Below are 27,191 nucleotides of genomic sequence, written 5' to 3' on the forward strand. Positions count from 1 at the left end.
GGAGTTTCACTCATGTTACCCAGGCTGGAGTGCAATGGCGCGATCTCGGCTCACCGCAACCTCTGCCTCCTGGGTTCAGGCAATTCTCCTGCCTCAGCCTCCTGAGTAGCTGGGATTACAGGCACGTGCCACCGTGCCCAGCTAATTTTTTTTGTATTTTTGGTAGAGACGGGGTTTCACCATGTTGACCAGGATGGTCTCGATCTCTTGACCTCGTGATCCACCTGCCTCGGCCTCCCAAAGTGCTGGGATTACAGGCTTGAGCCACCGCGCCCGGCCTTCTTTCTTTTTATTTATTTATTTATATTTTTTTGAGATGGAGTCTCCCTCTGTTGCCCAGGCTGGAGTACAGTGGCATGATCTCAGCTCACCACAACCCCTGCCTCCCGGGTTGAAGTGATTCTCCTACTTCAGCCTCCCAAGTAGCTGGGACTACAGGCACATGCTATCATGCCCGGCTAATATTTTTGTATTTTTAGTAGAGATGGGGTTTCATTGTGCACGATGGTCTCAATCTCCTGACTTCATGATCCACCTGTCTCAGCCTCCCAAAGTGCTGGAATTATAGGCATGAGCCACCGCGCCCAGCCAGGCTTTCTGGATCTTGTATATAGATCTTTCCATATACAAGATCACATCGGCTGGGCACGGTGGCTCACGCCTGTAATCCCAGCACTTTGGGAGTCTGAGGCAGGTGGATCGCCCGAGGTCAGGAGTTTGAGACCAGCCTGGCCAACATGAGGAAATGCTGTCTCTACTAAAATATACATAAAAAATTAGCTGAGTGTGGTGGCGGGTACCTATATTCCCAGCTACTCACCAGGCTGAGGCAGGAAAATCGCTTGAACCTGGGAGGTGGAGGTTGCAGTGAGCCAAGATCATGCCATTGCACTCCAGCCTGGGCAACCAGGGCGAAAGTTTGTCTCAAAAAATAAAAAAAGATCCACCCACCTCAGCCTCCCAAAGTGCTGAGTTTACAGGTGTGAGCCACTGTGCCCAGCCTTGTTGAGTGTTTTTATCCTGGAAGGGTGTTGGATTTCATCAGAAAATCTTTGTGTTTATTGAGAAGATCATGTGGTTTTTGGTTTTTATTCTATTGATGTGGTGCATTATATCAGTTGATTATTGGGTGTTATACCAAGCAGGGATGAATCCTACTTGGTCATGGTATAGAATCTTTTTATGTGTTGCTGGACTTGGCTTGCTGTTATTTTGTTGAGGTTTTTTTTTTGCGTTTTGAGAAATATTGGTTATTATCTTACTTTTCTTGTGATGCCTTTGGTTTTGGTACTAGGGAAATGTGGACCTCAATGAATGAGTTTGAAAGTGTTAGCTGGGCACAGTGGCTCACACCTGTAATTCCAGCACTTTGAGAGGCCGAGGTGGGAGGATCACGAGGTCAGGAATTTGAGACCAGCCTAGCCAACATGGTGAAACCCTGCCTCTACTAAAAATACAAAAAAAATTATCTGGGCATGGTGGTGCGCATCTGTAATCCCAGATACTTGGGAGTCTGATGCAGGAGAATTCCTTGATCCCAGGAGGCAGAGGTTGCAGTAAGCCAAGATTGAGCCACTGCACTCCAGCCTGGGTGACAGAGGAAGACTCTGTCTCAAGAAAGAAAGAAAGAAAGTATTCTCTCCTTTTCTGTTATTTAGAAGACTTTGGGAAGGATTATTTGGAAGAATTTGGGAAGGATTGATCATTTAAATATTTGGTAGAATTTACCGGTAAGGCATTTGGTCCTGAGCTTTTCTTTTGGGGAAACTTTTTATTTATATTTATTTATTTACTTATTTATAAGACGGAGTTTTGCTCTTGTTGCCCAGGCTAGAGTATAATGGCATGATCTGGGCTCACTGCAACCTCTATCTTCCAGGTTAAAGCAATTCTCCTACCTCAGCCTCCCAAGTAGCTGGGATTACAGGCATGTGCCACCATGCCCTGCTAATAATTTTTTGTATTTTTAGTAGAGATGAGGTTTCTCCATGTTGGTCAGGCTGTCTTGAACTCCCAACCTCATGTGATCTGCCCACCTTGGCCTCCCAAAGTGCTGGCATTACAGGCGTGAGCCACCATGCCCAGTCTATTTTTTTATTTTTATTTTGAGATGGAGTCTCGTTCTGTTGCTCAGCGTGCTGGAGTGCAATGGTGCAATCTCAGCTCACTGCAACCTCTGCCTCCCGAGTTCAAGCGATTCTCCTGCCTCAGCCTTCCAAGTAGCTGGGATTACAGGTGCCTACCACCATGCCCAGCTAATTTTTGTATTTTTGGTAGAGACAGTGTTTCGCAAAGTTGGCCAGGCTGGTCTCGAACTCCTGACCTCAGGTGATCCACCATCCTTGGCCTCCCAAAGTGCTGGGATTACAGGCATGAGCCGCCGTGCATGGGCTGGGAAACATTTTTAATTTTAAAATTTATTCTTATTTTTAAATTTTTAGATTCATGTGTACATATGCAGATTTGTTACAAGGGTACAGTGTGTGATGCTAAGGGTTTGAGCTTCTATTGATCCTGTCACCCAGATAGTGAACTTAATACCCAATAGGAAGTTTTTCAGCCCTTGTCCCCTCTCTGCTTCCTGCCTTTGGAAGTCTCCAGTATCTATTGTTCCCATCTTTATGTTTGTGTGTACTCAATGCTTAATTCCCACTTACAAATGAGAACATGTGTTATTTGGGTTTGTTTCTGTGTAAATTTGCTTAGGATAATGGCTGCCGGCTGCATCCATGTCACTGTAAAGTATATGATTTCATTAATTTTTTTTTTTAAGCGGAGTCTCCCTCTGTTGCCCAGGCTGGAGTGCAGTGGCACGATCTCAGCTCACTGTAGCCTCTTCTTCCCAGGTTCAAGCAATTCTCCTGCCTCAACCTCCCCAGTAGCTGGGATTACAGGCATGTGCCACCATGCTCAGTTAAGTTTTCTTGGCATAAGCCAACTGTGCTGGCCTTAATTTCTTGTTATAGGTCTATTTCCATTTTTTATTTCTTCAGTCAGATTCAGTAGTGTGTGTTCATCTCATGTAGGTTATCTAATTTTTTTTGCATAAAATGGTTTATATTATTTCCTTACAATCCTTTTTATTTCTTTAAGGTCAGTAGTAATGTTTTCTCTTTCATTCTGATTTTAATAATTTGAGTCTTCTCTGTTTTTTTTCCACTGGTAGTCTAGCTAAAAGTTTGTTAATTTTGTTGATATTTTCAAATAACAAAGTTTTGATTATTGTTTTTTTTTTTTTTGAGACGGAGTCTTGCTCTGTTGCTCAGCCTGGAGTACAGTGGTGCAATCTCGGCTCACTGCAACCTCTGCCTCCCAAGTTCAAGCAATTGTCCTGCTTTAGCCTCCTGAGTAGCTGGGATTACAGGCGCGTACCACCACGGCCAGCTAATTTTTGTATTTTAGTAGAGATAGGGTTTCACCATGTTGGCCAGGATGGTCTTGAACTCCTTACCTCAAGTTATCCAGCCGCCTTGGCCTCCCAGAGTGCTGGCATTACAGGCATGAGCCACCATGCCTGATGTGCTTTCTTTTTTTTTGAGACAGGGTCTCACTCTGTTGCCCAGGCTGGCATGCAGTGGCACAATCATAGCTTACTGCAACCTCGACCACCTGGTCTCAAGCGATTCTTCTGCCTTAGTGTCCCATGTAGCTGGGACCACAGGCACATACTACCACGCCCAGCTAAGTTTAAAAAATCTTTTGTAGAGACAAGGACTCACTTTGTTGCCCAGGCTGGTCTTGAACTCCTAAGCTCAAGCAATCCTCCCTCTTTGGTTTTCTTAAGTGCTGGGGTTACAGATGTGAGCCATCACGTTGCCAGTGTTTGTTGTTGTTTGTTTGCTTAGTGACTATTCTGAACTAATTTTGTAAGGCTTGTGTTCTTTGCCATGTGTGGCCAGTGAAGTTCTCCTGGGTTAGCTTAATTGTTAGCTAATGTTTGGACAGATTTCTGTAAATACTTGGAACTAATAAACGTCCCAATCTTTGATGTGAGACATGTCTTATTTTTTCCTGTTCTAGTCCCTACCAAAGCTCAGTTTGTTATACCCAAGCAGGTTAGATGGAACAGTGCCATGCTCTGAGTTTGAAATTAAGAGTCCTTTATTAATTAGCTGGTGACCGAGAGACAGCTAACACTCAAAATTCTCTTGGCCCCGAGGAAGGGGCTGGATTCCTTTTTATACCTTGCTTAAGGTAGGGGAGGGGGAGCCTAGCTGGAGCAGAATTTACAGAAGCAGAACAAGCATGTTAGATAAGGAGGCTGGCAACTAGGAGGCAGGAAGTTCTCCTGATTGTTGATTTTCAAGGAGGGTATACACAAGTGGTTCCCATGATTGCTGGTTACCAAGGGGGGTATTCAGTACTTGTCATATAATCAATCAAGGGGGGCATTCACAATGGTAAGTGGGCTTGCCAAGCAGGGTATAGTTACAAAGGTTATATGTTTCTATAGTTCTAAGTATAGCATGACCCAGCACAGTAGCAAGACCTAGGTATGCACTTAAGGGAGAAGCAGCAGAAGGGGTGAGGTGGATGTTAAGATGGAGTCTGTCTGGCTCTCAGCAAAATGGACTCTGTCTGGCTAACACAGGTAGGTCAGCACAAATTTGGCTACTGAATTTCTTTTTATAAAAACAGGCCATTCAGTCCTTCCTACTTGTCCACTTGCCTTCTTGCTTGCCTTTGCAACTAGGATCACTGGCTACCAGGACTCTGAGTTGGGCTCTGCTCATCCTTTGGGATGCCACACTGATTCTTGGGGTTTGGATGTCAACCATGTCCAAACTGCTTGATTGTGGTGATTTGTTTGTTCAGGCCTAGTGGACATCAGTTATTTGATGACCTGAATACTGCATGGAGATAATGGCCACATAAATACCTAGAACATTTACTAACCTGATGGTGGATATGCTGGGGGAAGTCCTATGGATACCATGGGGATTTTTTGGCCATTGTCCCTAGGTACTCCCGTGAGTGAGTAGGAGATCATTGTGTCCACCTGGCTGGAGTTGTGACTTGCTGGGGTTCATAGGGAGTGAATATGGGGGTTAGTACCAGGGGTGAGTGCCTATTCTTTTCTGGAGCCCCAGAATCCATGGGCATGAGCTTCTGGGCTGTGTGACAGGTGTCTGCTGAGATTACGATGGAACAAAGCAGAACAGTCTTGTCTCCAACTAAGAATTAGATAATCTCAGTCCTCCAGGAGATAGGAGGTTTTCCTCCATTTTTATTATGTGATTTTGAAGAAACCCCCTTTTTCTTTCTTTCCTGAGGCTATTTGAGTATCTCCAGAGTCGGGGACCTTACCTTTTCATTTCCACACAGTGTGACCCATGTTGGATAGGGGTTTTAGACTTTTCTTTCTTGTGTTCATCTCAGATCTTTCTCCCTTTGCTTCTATTCACTGGTTCCAGTGTTATTCTTGGATGCTTCTTGGGAGTCTTTCACAGCCTGCCCTTTGCTTAGGGATAGGTGGGCTATTCTTTGATGGGCTAGGCTTCTGCTGAGACTGTTATTTGAGGAAAATTTCTGGGTGGCCACATTCTGGATGATTATCTTCTTTCTGGCTAAGCGGTTCATTCATTCTAGGCCCCAAACATCTCCAAGTTCCCTGAGAAGTGCAGCTAATTGAGGGTAGCTCACTCTGGCTCCTGTTTGCTATACTTGGGTGGGGAGGATAGCACTATATGTCCCAAAAGCCGTGGTTTGTTGTTGGTAGTAGGGTGACCGGCTAAGCAGTTCTTATTAGGTGTGTGATGAAAATCCTCTTTCATGCCCAGAGCCTACATGTTCAGGACTGACGAGTGTCCTCTGATTCTTCTGCAGGAGCTGATCGACCTCAAGATGATTCAGTGTAAGAGAGTTGTCAATGGTGAGTACAGATCTGGCTCCAGAATTATGCATGTGCCCTGCTGGGCTTAAGCAGCACTACCACTGCCCTTGCCTGGGGTGACAGTATCTTGCCTGGCTTCATTGAGTAATTTTGTAGATCACATGCTCCCTTGAGAGCAGTCACTGCTCTCCAGAGGCCATGACAAAAAGCCAGATGTGAAACAGGCTAAGAGTGCCTTTCATTCACAGGCATGCTGGGATAGAAATCACCATGTAACATAGCATGGGAGGGACTCTAGGAGCCTTGCAGTCGGGATGGCTTTAGCATTGGCCCTGGCTTGGCCACTTGCTAGGTGTATAACCTTGGGCAAGCCATAAAACCTCTGTCTGCCTCAGCTCCTTTAACTGTAAAATGAAATCATAGTCATTGCTTTACTTAAATCATAGGGTTGGAGTGAGGACCAAATAAGTACTGTGCACACCCTATGCTCTGTGCAAATGTGATTGTGACAAGTTGTAATTTTGCTGATATTTTATTGATGAGGCTGATTCTGCTTTGATTAGAGTTGTAGTATGTTCCTTGAGGTTTTTGATACATATGTATATACTTGTGAAATTTTTTTTTTTTTTTGAGATGGAGTCTTCCTCTGTTGCCCAGGCTGGAGTTAAGTAGGGTAATCTCAGTTCACTGCAACCTCCGTCTCCTGGGTTAAAGCGATTCTCCTGCCTCAGCCTCCCGTGTAGCTGGGAACCACAGGTGCCCGTCATCACAACTGATTGATTTTTGTATTTTTAGTATAGATGGGGTTTCACCATGTTGGCCAGGCTGGTTTTGAACTCCTGACCTCAGTTGATCTGCCCACCTCAGCCTCCCAAAGTGCTGGGATTACAGGCCTGAGCCACTGCGCCTGGCCTGCTTGTGAAATCTTTTCTTTTGAGATGGAGTCTCACTCTGTCACCCAGGCTGAAGTATACTGGCACGATCTTGGCTCACTGCAACCCCTTTCTCCTGGGTTCAAGCAATTCTTCTGCCTCAGCCTCCTGAGTAGCTGCGACTACAGGTATGTGCCACCACGCCCAGCTAATTTTTGTATTTTTAGTAGAGATGGGATGTCACCATATTGGCTAGGCTGGTCTTGAACTCCTGACCTTGTGATTTACCTTCTTCGGCCTCCCAAAGTGCTAGGATTACAGACGTGAACCACAATGCCTGGCCAAAATCTTAATGGAAGTTTCACTAGAAGTTATGACACAATTTTGTCAATTTTTTTTTTTTCTGGAGACAGAGTCTCACTTTGTTGCCCAGGCTGGAGTGTAATGGCGTGGTCCTGGGTCACTGCAACCTCTGACTACCAGGTTCAACCAATTCTCCTGCTTCGGCTTCCCGAGTAGCTGGGACCACAGGCACTCAATACCACACCCAGCTAATTTTTATATTTTTAGTAGAGACAGGGTTTCATCCTGTTGGCCAGGCTGGTCTTGAGCTCCTGACCTTGTGATCCACCCACGTCAGCCTCCCAAAGTGCTAGGATTATAGGCGTGAGCCACCACACCCAGCCAAATTACTTTAAATGTATGTATTTTTTCTGTGTGATAAAAAAGTCAATATTATAGATCTGTGTAACCTAGAAAATAAAAATCCTCCATAATCCTACACCTAAAGAGGTAATCAGAAAGAGGAACAATGTGTGTTTCTCTATATATATAGTAAGTAATGTGTATGTACAAAATATGACATGTTTATGTATATCCCTCTTCTAGATCGAGGTAGTGTTTGGATAAGGAGAAAAAAAATGTGGGGGTGTGTGTATATATATATCTCCCCACCCCCTGAGATCATACAACACATGTTGTTTTGCCATTTACTTTTCTATTAGGATATCTGCCCATGTCAGTACCTATAGGTGACTATGTCAGAATTGATTTTACCAGAGCCTTAACAGGGGTTCCCAGTATTTTGCTGTTATAAACAGAGTTGCATTATAAACACACAAAGATTTCTTGGTTACTTCTTATTGCCAATCATGAGCTTTTTCTGTCAGTGATCACTTTGATTACCTCTCTCAACATTTCATTGCCTTTACCCCACCCTTTTAAACTTTCTAATCTGTTGAATGCTGGGATGATAATAACAGTTTCCATGTATGGAAATGCTTTAAGTGCATCAAAGATCTCATTTATTTCTCAAGACCACCTTTGGAAAGGCATATTCTCCCTTCTGCCATGTTCATGTATAGTCATCTTTAAAAGCTAATAATGGTAGCATCTATTGTGGAGCTTCTTTGGGAAGCTGACAGATAAAATACAGTCACTTCTCGTTATGTGCAGTTGTTATTTCTATAAAGGTGCTATGAACATTAAATGAGCGGATACTGAACCAGTGACCCTGGGGGAAATATACGGTTAGGTTTGTGCAAGCCTATGTTCATATTTTCATCAACTCATCAGTCCATAACCTTGTTTTGTGTGTGTTTTTAAATTTTTCTTTGGTTTCTTTTTTGCGACGAGGTCTCACTCTGTTGCCCAGGCTGGAGTATAGTGGTGTGACCATAGCTCACTGCAGCATCAAACTCCTGGGCTCCAATGATCCTCCTGCCTCAGCCTCCCAAGTAGCTGGGACTTTAGGTGCACACCTTCATGCCTGGCCAATTTTTTTTTGTAGACAGAGTCTCGCTCTGTTGCCCAGGCTGGAGTGTAGTGGCGCCATCTTGGCTCACTGCAACCTCCACCTCCGGGTTCAAGCAATTCTCCTGCCTGAGCCTCCTGAGTAGCTGGGATTATAGGCACGTGCCAACATGCCCGGCTAATTTTTTGTATTTTTAGTAGAGAATATTACCATGGTTTCACTGTGTCAGCCAGGATGGTCTCCATCTCTTGACCTTGTGATCCTCCCACCTCAGCCTTCCAAAGTGCTGGGATTATAGGCGTGAGCCACTGTGCCTGGCCTACCTGGCCAATTTTTAAATTTGTTGTAGAGATGGGGGTCTTAACAATGTTCCCCAGCTGGTTTCAAACTCCCGGCTGTGTGTTTCTGTTTAAAGGCATATTATTTAATATATACCATTGATTAACATTGAACCCACTAACATGGGTAATAGTGCTGTAATTTCATGCCTGAACAAAGCTTATTCAACATGTGTATTTTCTCCATAAGGCCCATGACAGTCTTCTTGTGTTTAGGAACGTTAGACAACGTTTCAGCAGTATGCTTGGGACCATTTTATTTTATTTTTTTTGAGACAGAATCTCACTCTGTAGCCCAAGCTGGAGTGCAGTGGTGTGATCTCAGCTCATTGCAACCTCCGCCTGTCTGGCTCAAGTGATTCTTGTCCCTCAGCCTTCCAAGTAGCTTGGGCTACAGGCGTGTACCACCATGCCCAGCTAATTTTTTTTTTTTTTAATTTTAGTAGAAACTGAGTTTCACCATGTTGCCCAGGGTGGTCTCGAATTCCCTGACCTCAGGTGATCCACCCATCTCAGCCTCCCAAAGTGCTGGGATTACAGGTGTGAGCCACCACACCCAGCCGCTTGGGACCATTTTAAACAGTGAGATCACCAACAAAAAGCATAAATATGCAGAAGTGTGGCAGGAAATACACCACAAAAAGGACTCTTGTTGACAGTATGAGAGCTGAAGGGAGAAGGCTGAGCATCACCTTGTTTGATCTCAGCTAGGAGTATGCACATCAGGCAACTCAAACTTTTTTTTTTTTTTTCTTAGGATGTATCAGATATTAGCAACTCAAAACTTTCACCACTCTGTGCCTGTCCTTGGATGACCATGAAAACATCTCAAGTATTGATTTTGGGGTCACAAATAAATGTTAACAAAGAGGCACATTCGCAAATATGGAACTATGAATAGCAATGGAGATGATTGTAATATAGTAACCTTCCACTCACAGGACCTGTCTTACTATAAGTAGATAGTAAATTTGCTGAACGTCAGAATGACGTTTTCTGGGAAAATTTGGGCCAAATCTGAAACATAGACAAACTTCCACGTATGTACATTAAAAAATTTTTTTTAGATCGAGCCTCTCTTGCCCAGGCTGGAGTGCAGTGGCGTGGTCTCAGCTCACTGCAACCTCTGCCTCCCAGGTTCAAGCAATTCTCCTGCCTCAGCCTCTTGAGTAGCTAGGATTGCAGGCACCCTCCACCACGCCCAGCCACTTTTTGTGTTTTTAATAGAGATGGGGTTTTGCCATGTTGTCTAGGCTGGCTTCGAACTCCTAACCTCAAGTGATCCACTCATCTTGGCCTCCCAAAGTGCTGGGATTATAGGCATGAGCCACCGTGCCCAGCTATGTATGTACGTTTTGTTTCAAAAAAAAATTTTTTTTTCCTGAGACAGAGTCTTGCTCTGTTGCCCAGCAAAATGGAGTCTTGCTCCGTTGCCCAACCTCTGCCTCCCAGGTTCAAGTGATTCTCCTGCCTCAGCCTCCCAAGTAGCTGGTATTACAGGCATGCCCTACCACGCCTGGCTAATTTTTGTATTCCTAGTAGAGACGGGGTTTTACCATGTTGGCCAGGCTGATCTCAAACTCTTGATCTCGTGATCCACCTGCCTCGGCCTCCCAAAGTGCTGGGATTACAGATGTGAGCCACCACACCTGGCCCTGTTTCAACATTTTAAACATTGCAAAATGTTAACCACCATTCAGAAAAAGTGCATTAAACACAAACATACAGTTTAACAAATAATTGCAAAACGAACAGCCATCACCCAGGTCAGGAAATAGACCATCCTTATCATCACAGGAGACTCCCACGTGTATAGTATTTTTGGTAAGAATGGTATACATTTAGGATCTCTTTCCCTTCCAAGCTCACACTCTGGCTGTGTTTTCTTACAGGGCTTAGGCTAGGGTTGAACATTTATCTTCATTGAGTGGCCCTGTGTGTTGTGTTTTCTTGCAGAGGTGCTCAGCACAGTGGACTTTGTTGCCCCTGATGATCGAGTTGTCTTCCGCACCTGTGAAAGAGAGCAGAACAGGGTTGTTTTCCAGATGGTGAGAGACCCCATTGCTGCATGTCCTCCTGAGGCTCACCATCCCCTGGGATTTCCCAACTCATCCTCGGTGCCAGGCCAGTGTTGAATGGCTGGGCTACATTGCACAACCGTGGCTTCCTGAAGACTCCACTTTAATGTTTTCCAAAGGGCCAGTCATGAGTGATTACACTATTGGAGACAGTTTAAGGAAATCAAACTATCATAGTTTTATATGCCTCTAGTCTCAAGTTTAATTTACTTACTTGTAGGAATTGTCTGTTTGACCTGATTTCTCTATTTTTAAATCCCTAGCATTGATTACTCAGATCATAGTCTTTGTTTTCATGTAGTGTATGTATATTTCTCATAGAAAGAAATTAGGATTCCTCAAGAGTAGTTAGGATTTGTGTTTGAGTTGTGATGACGCTATAGTGCTCTTCTCTCACTTTGGGCATTTCTTGGTGCTTTTTCAGAAACATCCTGAATGATGTTTAGGTTTCTAAAAAATTGATAACAGCCAGGTGCAGTGGCTCGTGCCTGTAGTCCCAGCTACTCGGGTCGCTGAGGTGGGAGGATTGTTTGAGCCCAGGAGTTTTGGGCTGTAGTGCACTATGCCAATTGGGTGTCCGCACTAAGTTCGGCATCAGTATGGTGACCTCCCAGGAGCGGGGGACCACCAGATTGCCTAAGGAGGAGTGAACTGGCCCAGATCAATGGAGCAGGTCAAAACTCCCGTGCTGATCAGTAGTGGGATTGTGCCTGTGAATAGCCACTGCACTCCAGCCTGGGCAACATAGTGAGACCCCATCTCTAGAAAAGAAAAAGGAAAATTATTAAAAAAAAAAAAAAAAAAAAAAGAAAAAGAAATGATAACGGGTAAACATGTGATAAAGCAAATCTAGCAAAATGTTAATTGTAGCATCTAAATGGTGGGTATTTGAATGGTCACTATCAAATGTTTTAAAGTTTTTGATATGTTTGAAAGTAATCATAGTATTGATAACATTTTCTAGACCCTCAAAGTTTGCCTTTTTCTTCTGGCAGTGAGCTAGTCTAGTGGGCTGCCCGTTTAAGAGAAAGCTAGACTGACTCTTGTGTTTGGGGTGTGTGTGTGTGTGTGTGTGTGTGTATGTGTATGTGCACTGCATGAGTGTGTTTGTCAGTGTATGTGTACCTGTGTCAGGACAATGATTGATGCAACCTTTTTGTATTCCCAGGGGACTTCAGATGCAGAGCGAGCCCTTGCTGTGGCCAGGCTTGTGTAAGTTCCTCCTCCATCTTTTTTTTTTTTTTTTTTTTTTTGAGGTAGAATTTTGCTCTGTAGCCCAGGCTGGAGTGCAGTGGCACAATTTCAGCTCACTGCAACCTCCAGGGTCCCAGTTCAAGCAATTCTCCTACCTCAGCCTCCCAAATAGCTGGGATTACAGGCATGAGCCACCATGCCCAGCTAATTTTTATATTTTTTAGTAGAGATGGGGTTTCACCACATTTGCCAGTCTGGTCTTGAACTCCTGACCTTGTGATCCGCCTGCCTCGGCCTCCCAAAGTGGTGGGATTACAGGCATGAGCCACTAGGCCCAGCCTCTCCTCCATCTTTAACACTGCCTTTGTCTCTCCTTTGAACTGTGAGGCTTTAATGTCTTGGTGACTTTGGAGGTGACCCACCCTTCTGCCTTCTAGCCCATTACCTTCTATTTTCAGGTTAAGAGTGTCTGGTTTCCCTCTGTTTGTGGCATCCAAGGGCCGGCCTGGGACTCACGTGTACCCACAGTGCCTAGATCCCAGAGACCTTCTGTGCATACTACGGGAGCTGTTTTTTTGTATTTATTTGAAACTCCCTTTCCAGGGATTCCCATGACTATGAGTTCTGAAGCTTTAAGTATAGAAGTATAGGTAAAACATATTGCTTCCTGAATTAACAAAGACAGGAAGCCTGGGCAACATAGGCAGACCTCATCTCTACAAAAATGGTGGTGCATGCCAGTGGTCCCAGCTACTTGGAAGGCTGATGTGGAAGGATCACTTGGGCCCAGGAGGTCGAGGCTGCAGTGAGCCCTCATTGCGCCTCTGCACTCCAGCCTGGGGAAGAGAGTGAGACCTTTCGAAAACAAAAACAAAGGCAGGAGAGTGCTATAGTTAATGTGATAGGTTTTGAAATTAAGACAGACCAGGTTTGGAATTTTGGTTTTGCTACTTGTTAATTGTGTGACCTGAGGTAAGTTACTTAATCTCACTGAGAATTTTCTATAAAATAGTGCTACCAACCTTTGGCATAGGGAAAGGTAAGTGAAATAATGCATCTAAATGTCTTTGTAGCATGTGGCACATAAGTGAGATCTTAGTAAGTGTTTACTACTGTTACAATTACAAAGAGAGTAAGAGGGAACTCAGGCAGTTATTGCTGCTGATCACAGACTATTAACTAGGTATTAATATTTCAGTTAATATTAGGTATTAATATTTTTGCCATTGAAAGTAATGGCAAAAACCCCAATTACTTTTGCACCAACAAAATGCATACCAGAGGATGGAGTGAGGATTCTTTTTATATCTGAGAATTGTTTGGATTAAACCATCTGTGCAGCCCAGCCAACAAAGGCAGTGCTATAACTTCCACTAGAAGCTGTAGTCTGGGAAAGGGCTCTTAGGCTCATGTCACTTTTCTGCATTGACAAATGGCTTTTACTGTCTCAGCCAAGTTCAGTGTGCCCGTCTGAATTATCTGATACCACTCCAAAGTGGCAAAGTCCTCTCTGCATCTAGCCTTTTATAGATGTATGCATACATTATATCTTTTCTCTGGTTCTCTGCTCAGATGAGACAGTTGCACATTTTAGGGACGGGTTTCTTTCCCATTTTTCAGCTTCTGTCATTGGGGCTTGGTATATTTCTTTTTTTTTTTTTTGAGATGGAGTCTCAATCTGTTGTCCTGGCTGGAGTGCAATGGTGTGATCTCGGCTCACTGCAACCTCCGCCTCCCAGATTCAAGCGATTCTCCTGCCTCAGCTTCCCGAGTAGCTGGGATTACAGGCATGTACTACCATGCCCGACTAATATTTTGTATTTTTTAGTAGAGATGGGGTTTCACCATGTTAGTCACGCTGGTCTCAAACTGCTGACCTTGTGATCTGCTGCCTCAGCTTCCCAAAGTGCTGGGATTACAGGCGTGAGCCACCACGCCCAGCCTTGGGGGGTTGGTGTGTTTCATAGGGCCAGGGACAGGGTAAGAGGTTCATGAGCACAGACCCTTTCCCTTTAATTCCACATCTATGCCTTTAATTCCACCTTCTTTCCTCTAATTCAATATTTATTACCTTTACTCCTTCATCTTTTTCCAGAGAAAATGATGTGGCTGGTATTGATGTCAACATGGGCTGTCCAAAAGAATATTCCACCAAGGTAAACTGATTTCCTTATACTCCTCATAAATGTAGGATGCAGATGAAGAGGCTAACAAGACATAACAACTAAGTATAATAACTAACTCTGGACTGGATTCTGTACTAGATGGGGAAAATGCTCTTCTGTGGTTATGTAACAGAATATCTTTATTCTTAGAGAATACACACTTAGAGGTAGGGCGCAGTGGCTCATGCCTGTAATCCCAGCACTTTGGGAGGCTGAGGCAGGCGGATCATGAGGTCAGGAGTTTGAGACCAGCGTGGCCAACATGATGAAACCCCGTCTCTACTAAAGATACAAAAAATTAACTGGGCATGGTAGCAGATGCCTGTAATCCCAGCTCCTCAGGAGGCTGAGGCAGGAGAATCACTTGAACCCAGAAGGTGGAGGTTGCACTGGGCTGAGATCACACCATTGCACTACAGCCTGGGCAACAGGGCAAGACTTCATCTAAAAAAAAAATAAGAATACACAAGAATACACACTGAAATATTTAGGAGTAAAGGGATATGGTATATATAACTTACCCTCAAGTGGTTTATACATGTACACAAACTCATATATCGCAAACATACAAATACACATATGTTCATATATAGATTATATTTTTATTATATCTTATATAAATAATATATACTATATCATTATATATTATGTAATATATAGGTATATTATTACATATGATATATAATATATAATTATATATTATGTATTATATAAATATATTATTTATATAATTGTATATATTTGTGTGTGTGTGTATGTATGTGTGTGTGTGTGTGTGTATATATATATATATATATATATATAGAGAGAGAGAGAGAGAGAGAGAGAGAGAGAAAGAGAGAACTCATGCCCAAGAGAGAGAGAACTCATGCCCAAGTAATAAAACAATGCAAAAGTACAGAGAAAAGGCCAGGTGCTGTGGCTCACGCCTGTAATCCCAGCACTTTGGGAGGCCGAGATGGGTGGATCATGTCAGGAGTTCAAGACCAGCCTGGCCAACATGGTGAAACCCCATCTCTATTTAAAAAAAAAAAAAAAAGTACAGAGAAAAATAGAGTGGACAGGGCTCTGTCTTTTCATGAATAAAACTCAGACACATATCCCAGAGAGCCCAGAGGAGGATTAAAAGAAAAGGAAAACATCTGAGACATACATTAAAACAAAAGAGAGGATGCTGGGTGCAGTGGCTCACACATGTAATCCTAACACTTTGGGAGGCTGATGTAGGAGGATCACTTGAGCCCAGGAGTTTGAGACCAGCCTGGACAACAAAGTGAGACCTTGTCTGTACAAACTTTTAAAAGTTAAAAAAAAACAAAAAGGGCTGGGCATGGGGGCTGGTGCCTGTAATCCCAGCACTTTGAGAGGCTGAGGTGAGCAGATCATTTGAGGTCAGGAGTTTGAGACCAACCTGGCCAGCACAGTGAAACTCTGTCTCTACTAAAAATACAAAAAATTAGCTGGGCATGGTGGTGTGTACCTGTAATCCCAACTACTTAGGAGGCTGAAGCAGGAGAATTGCTTGAACCTGGGAGGTGGAGGTTGCAGTGAACCAAGATCATGCCACTACCCTCCAGCCTGGGCGACAAGAATGAAACACTGTCTCAAAAGAAAAAAAAAAAAAAAAAAAGTGAATGCAATGCAAATGTTCCCATTGTCATATCAGAAGAGATCAGACTATGGTAACCCAGAGAAGGAAGAGGAAAGATAGCCCTTAAACTTGGAATTTTTTTTTTGAGGCAGAGTTTCACTCTTGTTGCCCAGGCTGGAGTGCAATGGCACGATCTCAGCTCACCGCAACCTGTGCCTCCTGGGTTCAAGCGATTCTCCTGCCTCAGCCTCCCGAGTAGCTGGGATTACAAGCATGTGCTACCACACCCAGCTAGTTTTGTATTTTTAGTAGAGGTGGGGTTTCTCCATGTTGATCAGGCTGGCCTTGAACTCCTGACTTCAAGTGATTCACCCTCCTTGGACTCCCAAAGTGCTGGGATTACAGGTATGAGCCACCGCACCCAGCCTAAATTTGGAATTTTATAGAGAAATGTGGTCCTTGGGCTGAGATTTCAGACCCTGTAATCAGAGGGTGTGGCATAAGCAGGGCCCTGGGGATGAATATGAGGTAGACACATGGAGGCGCGAGTACCTTGATTTGACCAGAAGTTTGTCTAGTGGGAGTTGATGAAGAAGCAGAGGAGTGCAGGATTGAAAACCTTGGCGGGTAACGATCATCTGGACTTGTACTTTAGGTATCGTTGGTCTTTTTTTTTGTGAAGGAGTCTTGCTCTTGTTGCCCAGGTTGGAGTACAGTGGTGTGATCTTGGTTCACTGCAACCTCCGTCTTCTGGGTTCAAGTGATTCTCCTGCCTCAGCCTCCTGAGTAGCTGAGACTGCAGGCACCCACCACCACGCCTGGCTAATTTTTTTGTATTTTTAGTAGAGACAGAGTTTCACCATGTTGTCCAGGCTGGTCTCTAATGTCTGACCTCGATTGTGATCCGCCCACCTTGGCCTCCCAAAGCGCTGGGATTACAGATGTAAGTCACTGCGCCTGGCCTGTTTTGCTCTTTTCTGATTACTTCTTTGTATTCCTAAACTATGTGAGGAGCAGAGTTAAACTGATTTGGAGGCAGGGTGCAGTAGCTTGCACCTGTAATCCCAGCACTTTGGAGGGCCAAAGCGGGTGGATCACTTGAGATCAGGAGTTTGAGACCAGCCTGACTAACAGGTGAAACCCCCCGTCCCTACTAAAAATACAGAAATTAGCTGGGCATGGTGGTGCATCCCTGTAATCCCAGGTACTTGGGAGGCTGAGGTAGTAGAATCACTTGAACCCAGGAAACAGAAGTTGCAGTGAACCAAGTTTGCACCATTGCACTCCAGCCTGGGCTACCAAGTGAGACTTTGTCTAAAAAAAAAAAAAAAGATTTGGAATGATCTCCCTGATATATTGTAGAGTGAAAAAAGCTTGGAGCAGAATTATATACTACCTTGTCTAAATGGTACTATACCATTTATATAAGGAGGATGGGGAATGAATGTATATATTTATTTGTTTATTCAGGGAAGATTTTTGGAGAGACACACAAGAAATTAGTAACATTGGTTTCCTCTGGGGAAGAAACATAAGTTTTTATTTTGTTATGCATAGGTAGTAAATTCCCATTACAGGGGTGCTACTGAAAATAATTAACTGGCACAGCACTGGCACTGATCAGTCAGAAGAGATACCAACCAGTATGCCATGCATGTATATACTAGCTGAATATCTGCTGTGTTCTCATGGTTCAAGAATCCAAGCCAGATAAAAAGTATAGATTGAGGTTGGGTGCAGTGGCTTATGCCTGTAATACCCACATTCCAGGAGGCTAAGGCAGGTGGATCCTGAGGTCAGGAGTTCAAGACCAGCCTGGCCAAAAGGGTGAAACCCTGTATCTACCAAAAAATATAAAAATTAGCAAGGTGTGGTGGCATGCACCTGTAGTCCCAGCTACTTGGGAGGCTGAAACAGGAGAATTGCATGAACCTTGGAGGTTGCAGTGAGCCAAGATCACATAACTGCACTCCAGCCTGGGCCACAGAGTAAGAACCTGTCTCACACACACAAAGAAAGTGTAGATTGAAAAGTCTCCCATTCCTTAGGGTGGGAGACTTCTTATTCATTACCCATTGAATTAGATTTTGAATGTTTTACTTATTCAAAAAGGCAAGCAAGTTAAATAGAAAGGAAGGAAGGAAGGAAAGAAGGAAGGAAGGAAGGAAGGAAGGAAGGAAATTTCATTATTGAGAAAGTCATTATTGTGGAAGGGGCAGTGAAACTGAATTTTAGATCCTGTGAATCTCTAAGGAAGGGCTGGATATGTGTGAGTGGAAGGACAGATGGAGCCAGAGGGAGTGCCAGGGCTTCCTTGAGGCCTTCAAGGTTTCTTTTATGACCATTGTAATCCAGAGTTGGTGGATTTTCCAGTCTATCTATTCTTCTTTAAAATCCAGGCTCAGCTTAGCTGAGTCTGTGGTGGTTTAATGTCCTCTCTGATTCCAATTTGTCATCCTTAAACATGAACTTAAAGTGTAATAACTGAACTTAAAACTTGTGAGCACATTCTGTGAGCATTTGTTAGTGTGTAATCTTTATACTGACAGCATATATTTATTGAAATTGGTTTTTTTTGCCTTCATCTCACTCCTAATGGATTCAGATTTTTAAAGATCCCCCTCCCCCATTATAAAAGTAATTAATACCATTGTCCAGAACTTGGAAAATATAGACAAGTACAGGAAAGAGCAGGAAAATCACCAGTAACTCACCATAAAGAGCAACCACCATTGCTGTTATCAAGATTCTAGTGGTTGCGTGGGTTGGTGGTTTCCATTTCCTGGGCTTTTGTTAGAGTTGGGCATGGGTCTGGGCTGGGATATTGTTGCTGGCAGAAGAGAAAAGCCTAGATAGAGTTTGTAAGTTGTGTGCATCTTAGTGGCTTTGCTGGTGGTGGTGGTGATGCCTGTGCAAGCAGTGGGTATGACAGGAAGAAGGCGCATTTGATCTTATTTCAAAGGAAGAGTGATTCATTGTTTTTTTAAGGGCTTGGGAGATGGTGGGATTTAGTGTATTAAGACATGGAGGCCTGGGTTAGGGAGTGGGTAGTCTTGAAAAATAAGTTTTATATAGCCCACTTCTAGATAGATCTGTGGGTTTTACCAAGGGGATCAGAATTATGACTTTTTTTTGTTTGAGATGGAGTCTCGCTCTGTCACGCAAGCTGGGGTACAGTGGTATAATCTCATCTCGCTGCAGCCTGTGCCTCTTCCTGGGTTCAAGCAGTTCTTCTGCCTCAACCTTCTGAATAGCTGGGACTATTCAGCTATTCAGGAGCACACCACTACACTCCAGTAATGTTTGTATTTTCAGTAGAGACAGGGTTTTACTGTATTGGCCAGGTTGGTCTTGAACTCCTGACCTCAGGTGATGGGCCTGACTCAGCCTCCCAAAGTGCTAGAATTACAGGTGTGAGCCACCATACCCAGCTTATACATTTTAAAAGTCATCACTCTTGGACATCCAGCCTGGCCAACATGGTGAAACCCCTTCTCTACTAAAAATACAAAAAAAAAAAAAAAATTAGCCAGGTGTGGTGGTACGTGCCTGTAGTCCTAGCTATTTGGGAGGCTGAGGCAGGAGAATCACTTCAACCTGGGAGGTAGAGGTTGCAGTGAGCCAAGATTGCACCACTGCACTCGAGCCTAGATGACAGAGTGAGACTCTGTCGCAAAAAAAAAAAAAAATTGTCACACTTCAGTCCCAGATGTTACGGGCACAGATACTGCTGCCTTCCTACTTGTTTAAAGAAGTGCCAGTTGCCAGTGGGCCTTGGTGCCTTGGAGGTGAGTGCCTCGGTAGTGCCCAGTTGCCACACCCCATCCCATGGAGAGGGCCATGCTGTCTCCCAGCTGTAAAAGACCTTTTGTGTTTCTCCTTAGGGAGGAATGGGAGCTGCTTTGCTGTCAGACCCTGACAAGATTGAGAAGGTAAGTCCTACATGGGTGAAAATAGGGGTCCTCAAATACAGCTCCAAACTACAGTTGTCTACAACACCTCCTTCCACCAATACCAGATTTACTGATGTCCACCCAGTTTCTCTACCTGTGGCCTAGTGATTTCCAAAAAATCTTCCCAGTGATTTTGACGTGCAGCCAAGTTTGAGAACCCCTGAGCCAGCCCACAGCAAGCTTGAAGTTCCTAAAAGGCCAAGAGCTAGGGACATGTCAACAAAGAGCCAGGGGTCCGGAGGACTCAAAACCTCTTCTGTATTGCCTGTCTCCCTTCTGGGAAGGTCTTGAGAGCAGAGGCCAGGCCACCTGTGGTGAGGACAGGCTAAGTGGCCCTGTGTGTTTGTATGTGTGTGGGTGGATTGGCCTCTCCCAGGGGGCTTGATGAGAACAGGAGTGGGTCTGCTGTGTCCTGACAGAGTCTACCCGAGCCCTTGGAGAGCAGGCCAGACCAGCGTCAGATGAGGCAAGCTGAAGTTAATCTCTCTGTTCCCCTTTCTTTGTTGATTCTGTAGGCTAGCTTAATGAGGCCCTGGGGACCGGTTGGCATTTACTACCTGGCATTGTGAGCTGTCAGGGCGTGTGGCGATGACATTCTCTGCCATGCCATCCATATCCTTTGTGTTCCCCTCCCAGTCTGCCAACTCTTTCCTTTTAGCTTCTTTGTTTTCCTTCTCATTCTCTTTCGCTAATTCCCTGTCTGGGCTTTAAGCCTCATCCTGCTTCCCAGGCTAGAGTGACTTGAGACTCAGGCACCACCAATGAGAGCTGACATTGCTGCTGGGTGCCGTGTCAGCAGCTCAACCCTGCATGTTCCTCCAGCCCTGTGGGCTCTGGGGCATAGGAAGACCACTGTGCTTGCTGGTTTGGTGCCTTCTCATTTTTCCCATGTGTAGCCAGAGATACTATATCTGTAGTATACTTGTATAATGTCCCTTTCTTTTTTTTGATACAGAGTCTTGCTCTGTTGCCAAGGCTGGAGTGCAGTGGCATGATTTCAGCTCACTGCAACCTCTGCCTTCAGGGTTCAAGTGATTCTGCTGTGTCCACCTCCTGAGTAGCTGGGATTAGAGGCACCCACCACGACTCCTGGCTAATTTTTATATTTTTAGTAGAGACAGAGTTTCGCCATGTTGGCCAGGCTGGTCTTGAGCTGCTGACCTCAGATGATCCCACCTGTCTCAAAGTGCTGGGATTACAGGTGTGAGCCACTGCACCTGGCCATAATGTGCCTTTCATTTGATCCTGAAACCCCTTGAAGTAAACAGGATTGGCATTTATCTCTATTTGGTCAAGAACAATAAAGCTTAGCTGGGTGTGGTGGCACACGCCTGTGATCCTAGCTACGTGGGAGGTTTGAGGCAGAATTGCTTGAACCCTGGAGGCAGAGGCTGCATGAACTAAGATCACGCCACTGCACTCCAGCCTGGGCGACAGTGAGACTCCATCATCTCAAAAAAAAAAAAATTGTTAAAACTTTTTGGAAATATGATTTGTAAGATTTTAATAATGACTGTTTTTGGAGATTTTAAAAAAAAAAAAAAAAAAAAAAAAAAAAGAACAATAAAGCACAGAGAGAGAAAATAATTTAAGACCATATAGTAAATAAGTGTCAGGCATAGCCAGCTTGTGAGCCATAGTCTTTTCTGACTTCTAGTGTCAGCACCCTTCTCAGTAGCATTTCAGGTTAAAAGTACCTGGGTATAATTCATAAGCGTCAGCTCAATAGGCACCTCAACTTGGAAATCTCCCGTTAGTCACTTCTGTGCAGGGTGGAGTGGAAGTAGACATCGTGGATGTCAAATTGGTTTCCACACTTAGGAGAGGGGGCCCCAGCAGGGAGGATGTGGTTCACAACATGAGCACACAGGCATTTTTGTTATCCTCCAGTCTCCTTTCTTCTCAGACCCAGGATGTTGACTCTGTCCTCTCTACTGCCCCTCTTTGAATGAGGCAAATTTCATCCATGAGGCAGCAGAGCTACACTTAACCTCAGAAGCTTAGGTCATTCCACTACTCCTCTGGTTGGGTATTTAGATGGTCCAGGTTGGACTGATAGATGGGGTTTGCCCCATGGTGGGGAGGTTGCATGCTTCCACAACAGAGCCAGGTGTGGCTTAGGTGTAGGGGCTGGATTCAGTTCAGGTCCAGACTATGCTGGCAAACTGGGTGACCTGGGTGAGAGCTTTGTGGGTCCTTCCAGGCTTGGAGTTTTAGGCCCATGGTTCCATCTATGGGAGTATCTCAGGACCACCTCTAGAAATGTTCTCAAAGATTCTTGTTTGGGGTTATGAAAAACTTTAGAAATACATAATGTTGGCGGTTGTACAACATTGTGAATGTAATTAATGCTACTAAATTATACACTTAAAAATGTTTAAGATGGCAAATTTCGTGCTATTAATTTTACCCCAGTTATAAACAAAGGATGCTATCTGTTGAGAATTCTGCAGACTCTTGGGGTGAATAGGGGTGGAGAGCGGGATATCAATCTCTTTGAGAAAGCTTCTACCAGGTAACTCTGGTATACGCTCCCTGGATTAAGAATCTCCATTTTATTTTTATTATTTGAGAGGGAGTCTCACTCTGCCGCCCAGGCTGGAGTGCAGTGGTGCGATCTCAGCTCACTGAAACCTCCACCTCCTGGGTTCAAGTGATTCTTTTACATCAGCCTCCAAGTAGCTTGGATTACAGGCATGTACCACAATGCCCAGCTAATTTTTGTATTTTTAGTAGATATAGGATTTCACCATGTTGTTCAGGCTGGCCTCGAACTCCTGACCTCAGATGATCCTCCTGCCTTGGCCAAAGTGCTGGGATTACAGATGTGCTCAGGGCATCCCCCTTGTGTACACTGGGCCATGGCTGACAATTGGCAGGGCCAGGACTTGAACTCAGGTCTCACTGCTTTCCAGGCCTATACTTTCTCACCTGCTGCCTCCCAGAAGCCAGGGGAGTGAAGGAATCTGCTTTTCTTCCGTTGGCCAGTGGGTCTATTGAGGCAAGCCCGCTTGTAGGTAGATGTGCTGTTCTTCTGCTCATATATGGAATTGTCTCTCATTCTTTCTCCCCAAAGACTTGGATCTGGAGAGCTGGCATTCAGGAGAGTTTCATGCTAGAGCCTGGCCAGTAGACAGTCTCTAGTTGCCATTTCCCCTCAGTGTGACCCTTGCAAGTGGCTAGGGTTTTGGTTACCTAATTTCCTTCCTCGTCCTTAAAACACACGAAACACACAGAAATACTGAAGAGAGTACTTAAAGCTACTTGGATAAAATACAGCGAAAGGAAGTTCTACAAGATAGAGAATTGGATCAGACCAGCTGGTGTTGCTTAAATTGAAAAATGTCAGAGGATTCTAAGTGAGCACTTGTAAAGGAACCTTTCAGAGCTGTTGCTTTGAGCATGAAGGATGGGATTAGAATGATAATTTTTATTGTATTTCTTGATGTACCTGACAGTCCCCCCCTTAAAAAGTAAGTGCCTCTTTAAGGCCTGCCAGGGTGACCCTAAGACCTCAGGCCCAGTCTGCCTCCTGGGGCAGCACCTGGGGACTGTTCCTTCCTGGTAGTTCCTGGCAATGGGGCCAGCAGGTCCTGTCTTGCTCACGAACTGTCTACCTGTCTGTCAGCCCAGCCTCTTGGTCTGATGTCTTCTGGCATGTCCCTGAAAGGCCTCCGTTACTGGTTTTTGCAACCTGACTCTCTGCTGCCCCTGCCTGTCTAGAATTAAAACTAGCAGCAGCCACTTAGATATCCCCCTGCTCTGCTAGACAGAGATCCAGTTATTGGAAGAGGGTTCTTGGGATCATCTTTCTTCCAGTTTGCCTGGCCTGAAATTTTTGATGAGGAAAGAAGATAGCAATGCCATGCAGTGTCATCTACACCTCTCTATCTCTAATTCTTGTATGGTCTGGTCTTCCTACCTCCCTGTTACTTTCCTGCATGACTTCTTGATCTTTCTTTGAAATCTTTTGCAATTGCTATGTGATAAGCACTTTTAAATATGTTAAGTACATTGTCTTTTCCTTTGCCAATTTCGCTCATGTATACCTGACTCCCCTAAAGGGGAATGCAGGCCCTTAAAAGCCTTCCTGTTCCCTCACCCTGCAAGTCCTGGAACAACACTCAGGGAACAATCTTTTCACTCAGGAAAGAAGCTGTTTGCCCTTTCCTTCTTTCTTTCTTTCTTTCTTTTTTTTTTTAATAGAAACAGAGATGGACTAGGTACAGTGGCTCCTGTAATCCCAGGACTGTAATCCCAGGACTTTGAGAGGCTGAAGCAGGTGGATGATTGTAATCCCAGGACTTTGAGAGGCTGAAGCAGGTGGATCACTTGAGCTCAGGAGTTCGAGACCAGCCTGGCCAACATGGTGGTCCCAGCTACTCTGGAGGCTGAGGTGGGAGGATGGCCTGAGCTGGGAGGAAGAGGTTACAGTGAGCCAAGATTGTGCCGCTTTACTCCAGCCTGGGCAACAGAGCCAGACCCTGTCTCAAAACAAAGCAAACAAACAAACAAACAAAAAGGGAACAGGGTCTTGCTGTGTTGCCCAGGCTGGTCTCAAAATGCTGACTTCAAGCAATCTTACCACCTTAGCCTCTCAAAGCGTTGGGATTACAGGTGTGAACCACCACACCCAGTCAGCTATGTGTTGTTCTTTTTTTCATTTTCAGCCATGTGTTCTTAACCAAGACTAGGTCAGAATGATACTGAGGACGGGATGGAGCGTATTGGGCAGAGCCTTTTGAAAACACACATTCCTAAGCCCTGCCCCTAGATACTCATTCAGGAAATAACAGTGTGGAATTCAACAGTTTGTATTTCTATTTTTTTTTTTTTTTTTTGAGACGGAGTTTCACTCATGTTACCCAGGCTGGAGTGCAATGGCGCGATCTCGGCTCACCGCAACCTCCGCCTCCTGGGTTCAGGCAATTCTCCTGCCTCAGCCTCCTGAGTAGCTGGGATTACAGGCACGCACCACCATGCCCAGCTAATTTTTTGTATTTTTAGTAGAGACAGGGTTTCACCATGTTGGCCGGGATGGTCTCGATCTCTTGACCTCGTGATCCACCTGCCTCGGCCTCCCAAAGTGCTGGGATTACAGGCTTGAGCCACCGTGCCCGGCCAACAGTTTGTATTTCTTCGGTTCTCCATATAATTCTGGTATTTGTCCAGGCAAAGGCTCACTGAGCTGCACACAGGTGTGCACGCATACCCGTTCACTCATTCATTCAGTATATTTGACAAATATGTATACACCACTAGGTGCAAGGCAGGTTCTGGGGCTCCAGTGTAGAACAAAGACAAGCCCTTTGCCTCATGGAGCTTATGTTGTATATGTGTGTAACAAACACACACATGCATTCACACATACACAAACTGTTCATGCACCAGAATGCACAGTCTGTAGCAGAGTTAATTAGTACAGTCACTGTAGTGGTTTGTCCCAGAAGCCTTAGGTGGTCTTGTGTTTTCCTCTCTGCAGATCCTCAGCACTCTTGTTAAAGGGACACACAGACCTGTGACCTGCAAGATTCGCATCCTGCCATCGGTAAGGATGGTGTGTTACATTTGAAGGTCCATCTTCTCTGGTGATGTTGGATTTGGGTTTGTGAATGATTCTTGAGGTGTTAAATTAGCCTGGGAGGAGAGAATGGAGTTGAGCCTACTTTAGAAGCCAGCAGCTGTTCCTTCCAGGAGCTTCCGTAACCATCCTGTGTGATCCTCTTCCTCAGCTGGAAGATACCCTGAGCCTTGTGAAACGGATAGAGAGGACTGGCATTGCTGCCATTGCAGTTCATGGGAGGTGAGTGGTCACCTTTCTAGTGACTGACTGCCAGGGAGGTCCTCACCCATCTTAGTGACCCTTCCTTAGTTGATCTGTCACCCCAAGTGACAATCAATTTCTCTTTTACATATTCAGCCTACCTCTTCCTAGCTGTTTGACATCCTATGGGTCTTGAGGACAGGCAGACCCTGAATGGGCTTGTGTTTGCCTTTGTTTCATTCATGGAGTGCCTGTTGTGGGTAGGTACTGAGGTTTAGAGATGCAGTGAAACTAAGAAAGGAGAAACATCTCTACATCAGGATGTGTAAATGCTAGAGATTGAGTGATTTGCTCAAAATCATACCATGTAGCCAGTACATGATGGAATTCTGACCTTCATGAGAAAACCAACTTCCCTCCCTCCCTCTCTTTCTCCTTCCTTCCCTCCCTCTCTCCCTCCTTTCCGTCCGTCCTTTTTCTTCTTTCCTCTCTCTCTCTCTCTTTCTGCCTCGGTGGAGTCTCACTCTGTCGCCCAGGCTAGAGTGCAGCGGCACAGTCTTGGCTCACTGTAATCTCTATCTCCTGGGTTCAAGTGATTTTCCTGCGTCAGCCTCCCGAGTAGCTGAGATTACAGGTGTGTTCCACCATGCCCAGCTAATTTTTGTATTTTTAATAGAGAGCGGGTCTCACCATGTTGGCCAGGCTGGTCTTGAACTCCTGATCTCAGGTGATCCACTCACCTCAGCTTCCCAAAGTGCTGGGATTACAGGAATGAGCCACTGGGCCCAGCCTCAATTTCTTTCTGTTATATTGAACAATGACTTCTCCATTGAATAATCACAGACAGATTGCTGTGTTTATTTGTTTTTCATTGTTGTTTTTCGAGACAGTCTTGCTCTGTTACCCAGGCTGGAGTGAAGTGGCACAATCATAGCTCACTGCAGCCTCAAACTCCTGGGCTCAAGCAATCCTCCTAAGTAGCTGAAACTACGGTGCATGCCACCATGCCTGGCTAATTTTTAATTTTTTTTGTAGTGATGGGATTTCCTTATGTTCCGTAGGCTGGTCTCAAACTCCTGGGCTCAAGTGATTCTCCTGCCTCAGCCCCCCAAAGTGCTGGGATTACAGGCGTGAGCCACTGCACCTGGCCTATTCTTTTAAAGGCTTTACATCTCTTTTTTTTTTCTTTTTCTTTTTTTTTTATTTTTTGAGACAGAGTTTTGCTCTTGTTACCCAGGCTGGAATGCAATGGTGCAATCTCGGCTCACTGCAACCTCCGCCTCCTGTGTTCAAGCAATTCTCCTGCCTCAGCCTCCCAAGTAGCTGGGACTACAGGTGTGCACCACCATGCCCAGCTAATTTTTGTATTTTTAGAGACGAGGTTTCACCCTGTTGACCAGGATGGCCTCGAACTCTTGACCTCGTGATCCACTCGCCTCGGCCTCCCAAAGTGCTGAGATTATAGGCGTGAGCCACCGCACCTGGCCTAAAGGCTCTGCCTCTCTTGTCTGCATTTGTTGGACTGCCAGATATCACAATGACTAAACAATCCTTCTAGCTGTAGCTAATGTACTCTTTGCTGAGAGCTGAGGTTCTGAAGGCCACCCTTGGCTTATCAGTTGTACTTGTTTCCTGTGTCCAGGATGTACT

At 44.8% G+C, this 27,191-nt stretch overlaps 1 protein-coding gene across 6 annotated transcripts in view; it reads left to right on the top strand.

The window, feature by feature from the left end:
- Positions 1 to 27,191, top strand: part of DUS2 (dihydrouridine synthase 2) — an 89,744-nt gene that overhangs the window by 51,850 nt on the left and 10,703 nt on the right. For all 6 annotated transcript variants that reach the window (XM_032283799.1, XM_032283800.1, XM_032283798.1 and 3 more), the window contains 7 exons: positions 5,827 to 5,872; positions 10,753 to 10,844; positions 12,043 to 12,086; positions 14,164 to 14,224; positions 19,709 to 19,756; positions 25,260 to 25,325; positions 25,510 to 25,580. In XM_032283799.1, the coding sequence (XP_032139690.1) occupies positions 5,827 to 5,872; positions 10,753 to 10,844; positions 12,043 to 12,086; positions 14,164 to 14,224; positions 19,709 to 19,756; positions 25,260 to 25,325; positions 25,510 to 25,580 (428 nt within the window). The remainder of the gene's footprint in view (positions 1 to 5,826; positions 5,873 to 10,752; positions 10,845 to 12,042; positions 12,087 to 14,163; positions 14,225 to 19,708; positions 19,757 to 25,259; positions 25,326 to 25,509; positions 25,581 to 27,191) is intronic.

The sequence above is a fragment of the Sapajus apella genome, unplaced genomic scaffold (genome assembly GCF_009761245.1).
Source record: "Sapajus apella isolate SASKATOON/1434 unplaced genomic scaffold, GSC_monkey_1.0 scaffold15, whole genome shotgun sequence".
In the NCBI taxonomy this organism is placed as follows: domain Eukaryota; kingdom Metazoa; phylum Chordata; class Mammalia; order Primates; family Cebidae; genus Sapajus; species Sapajus apella.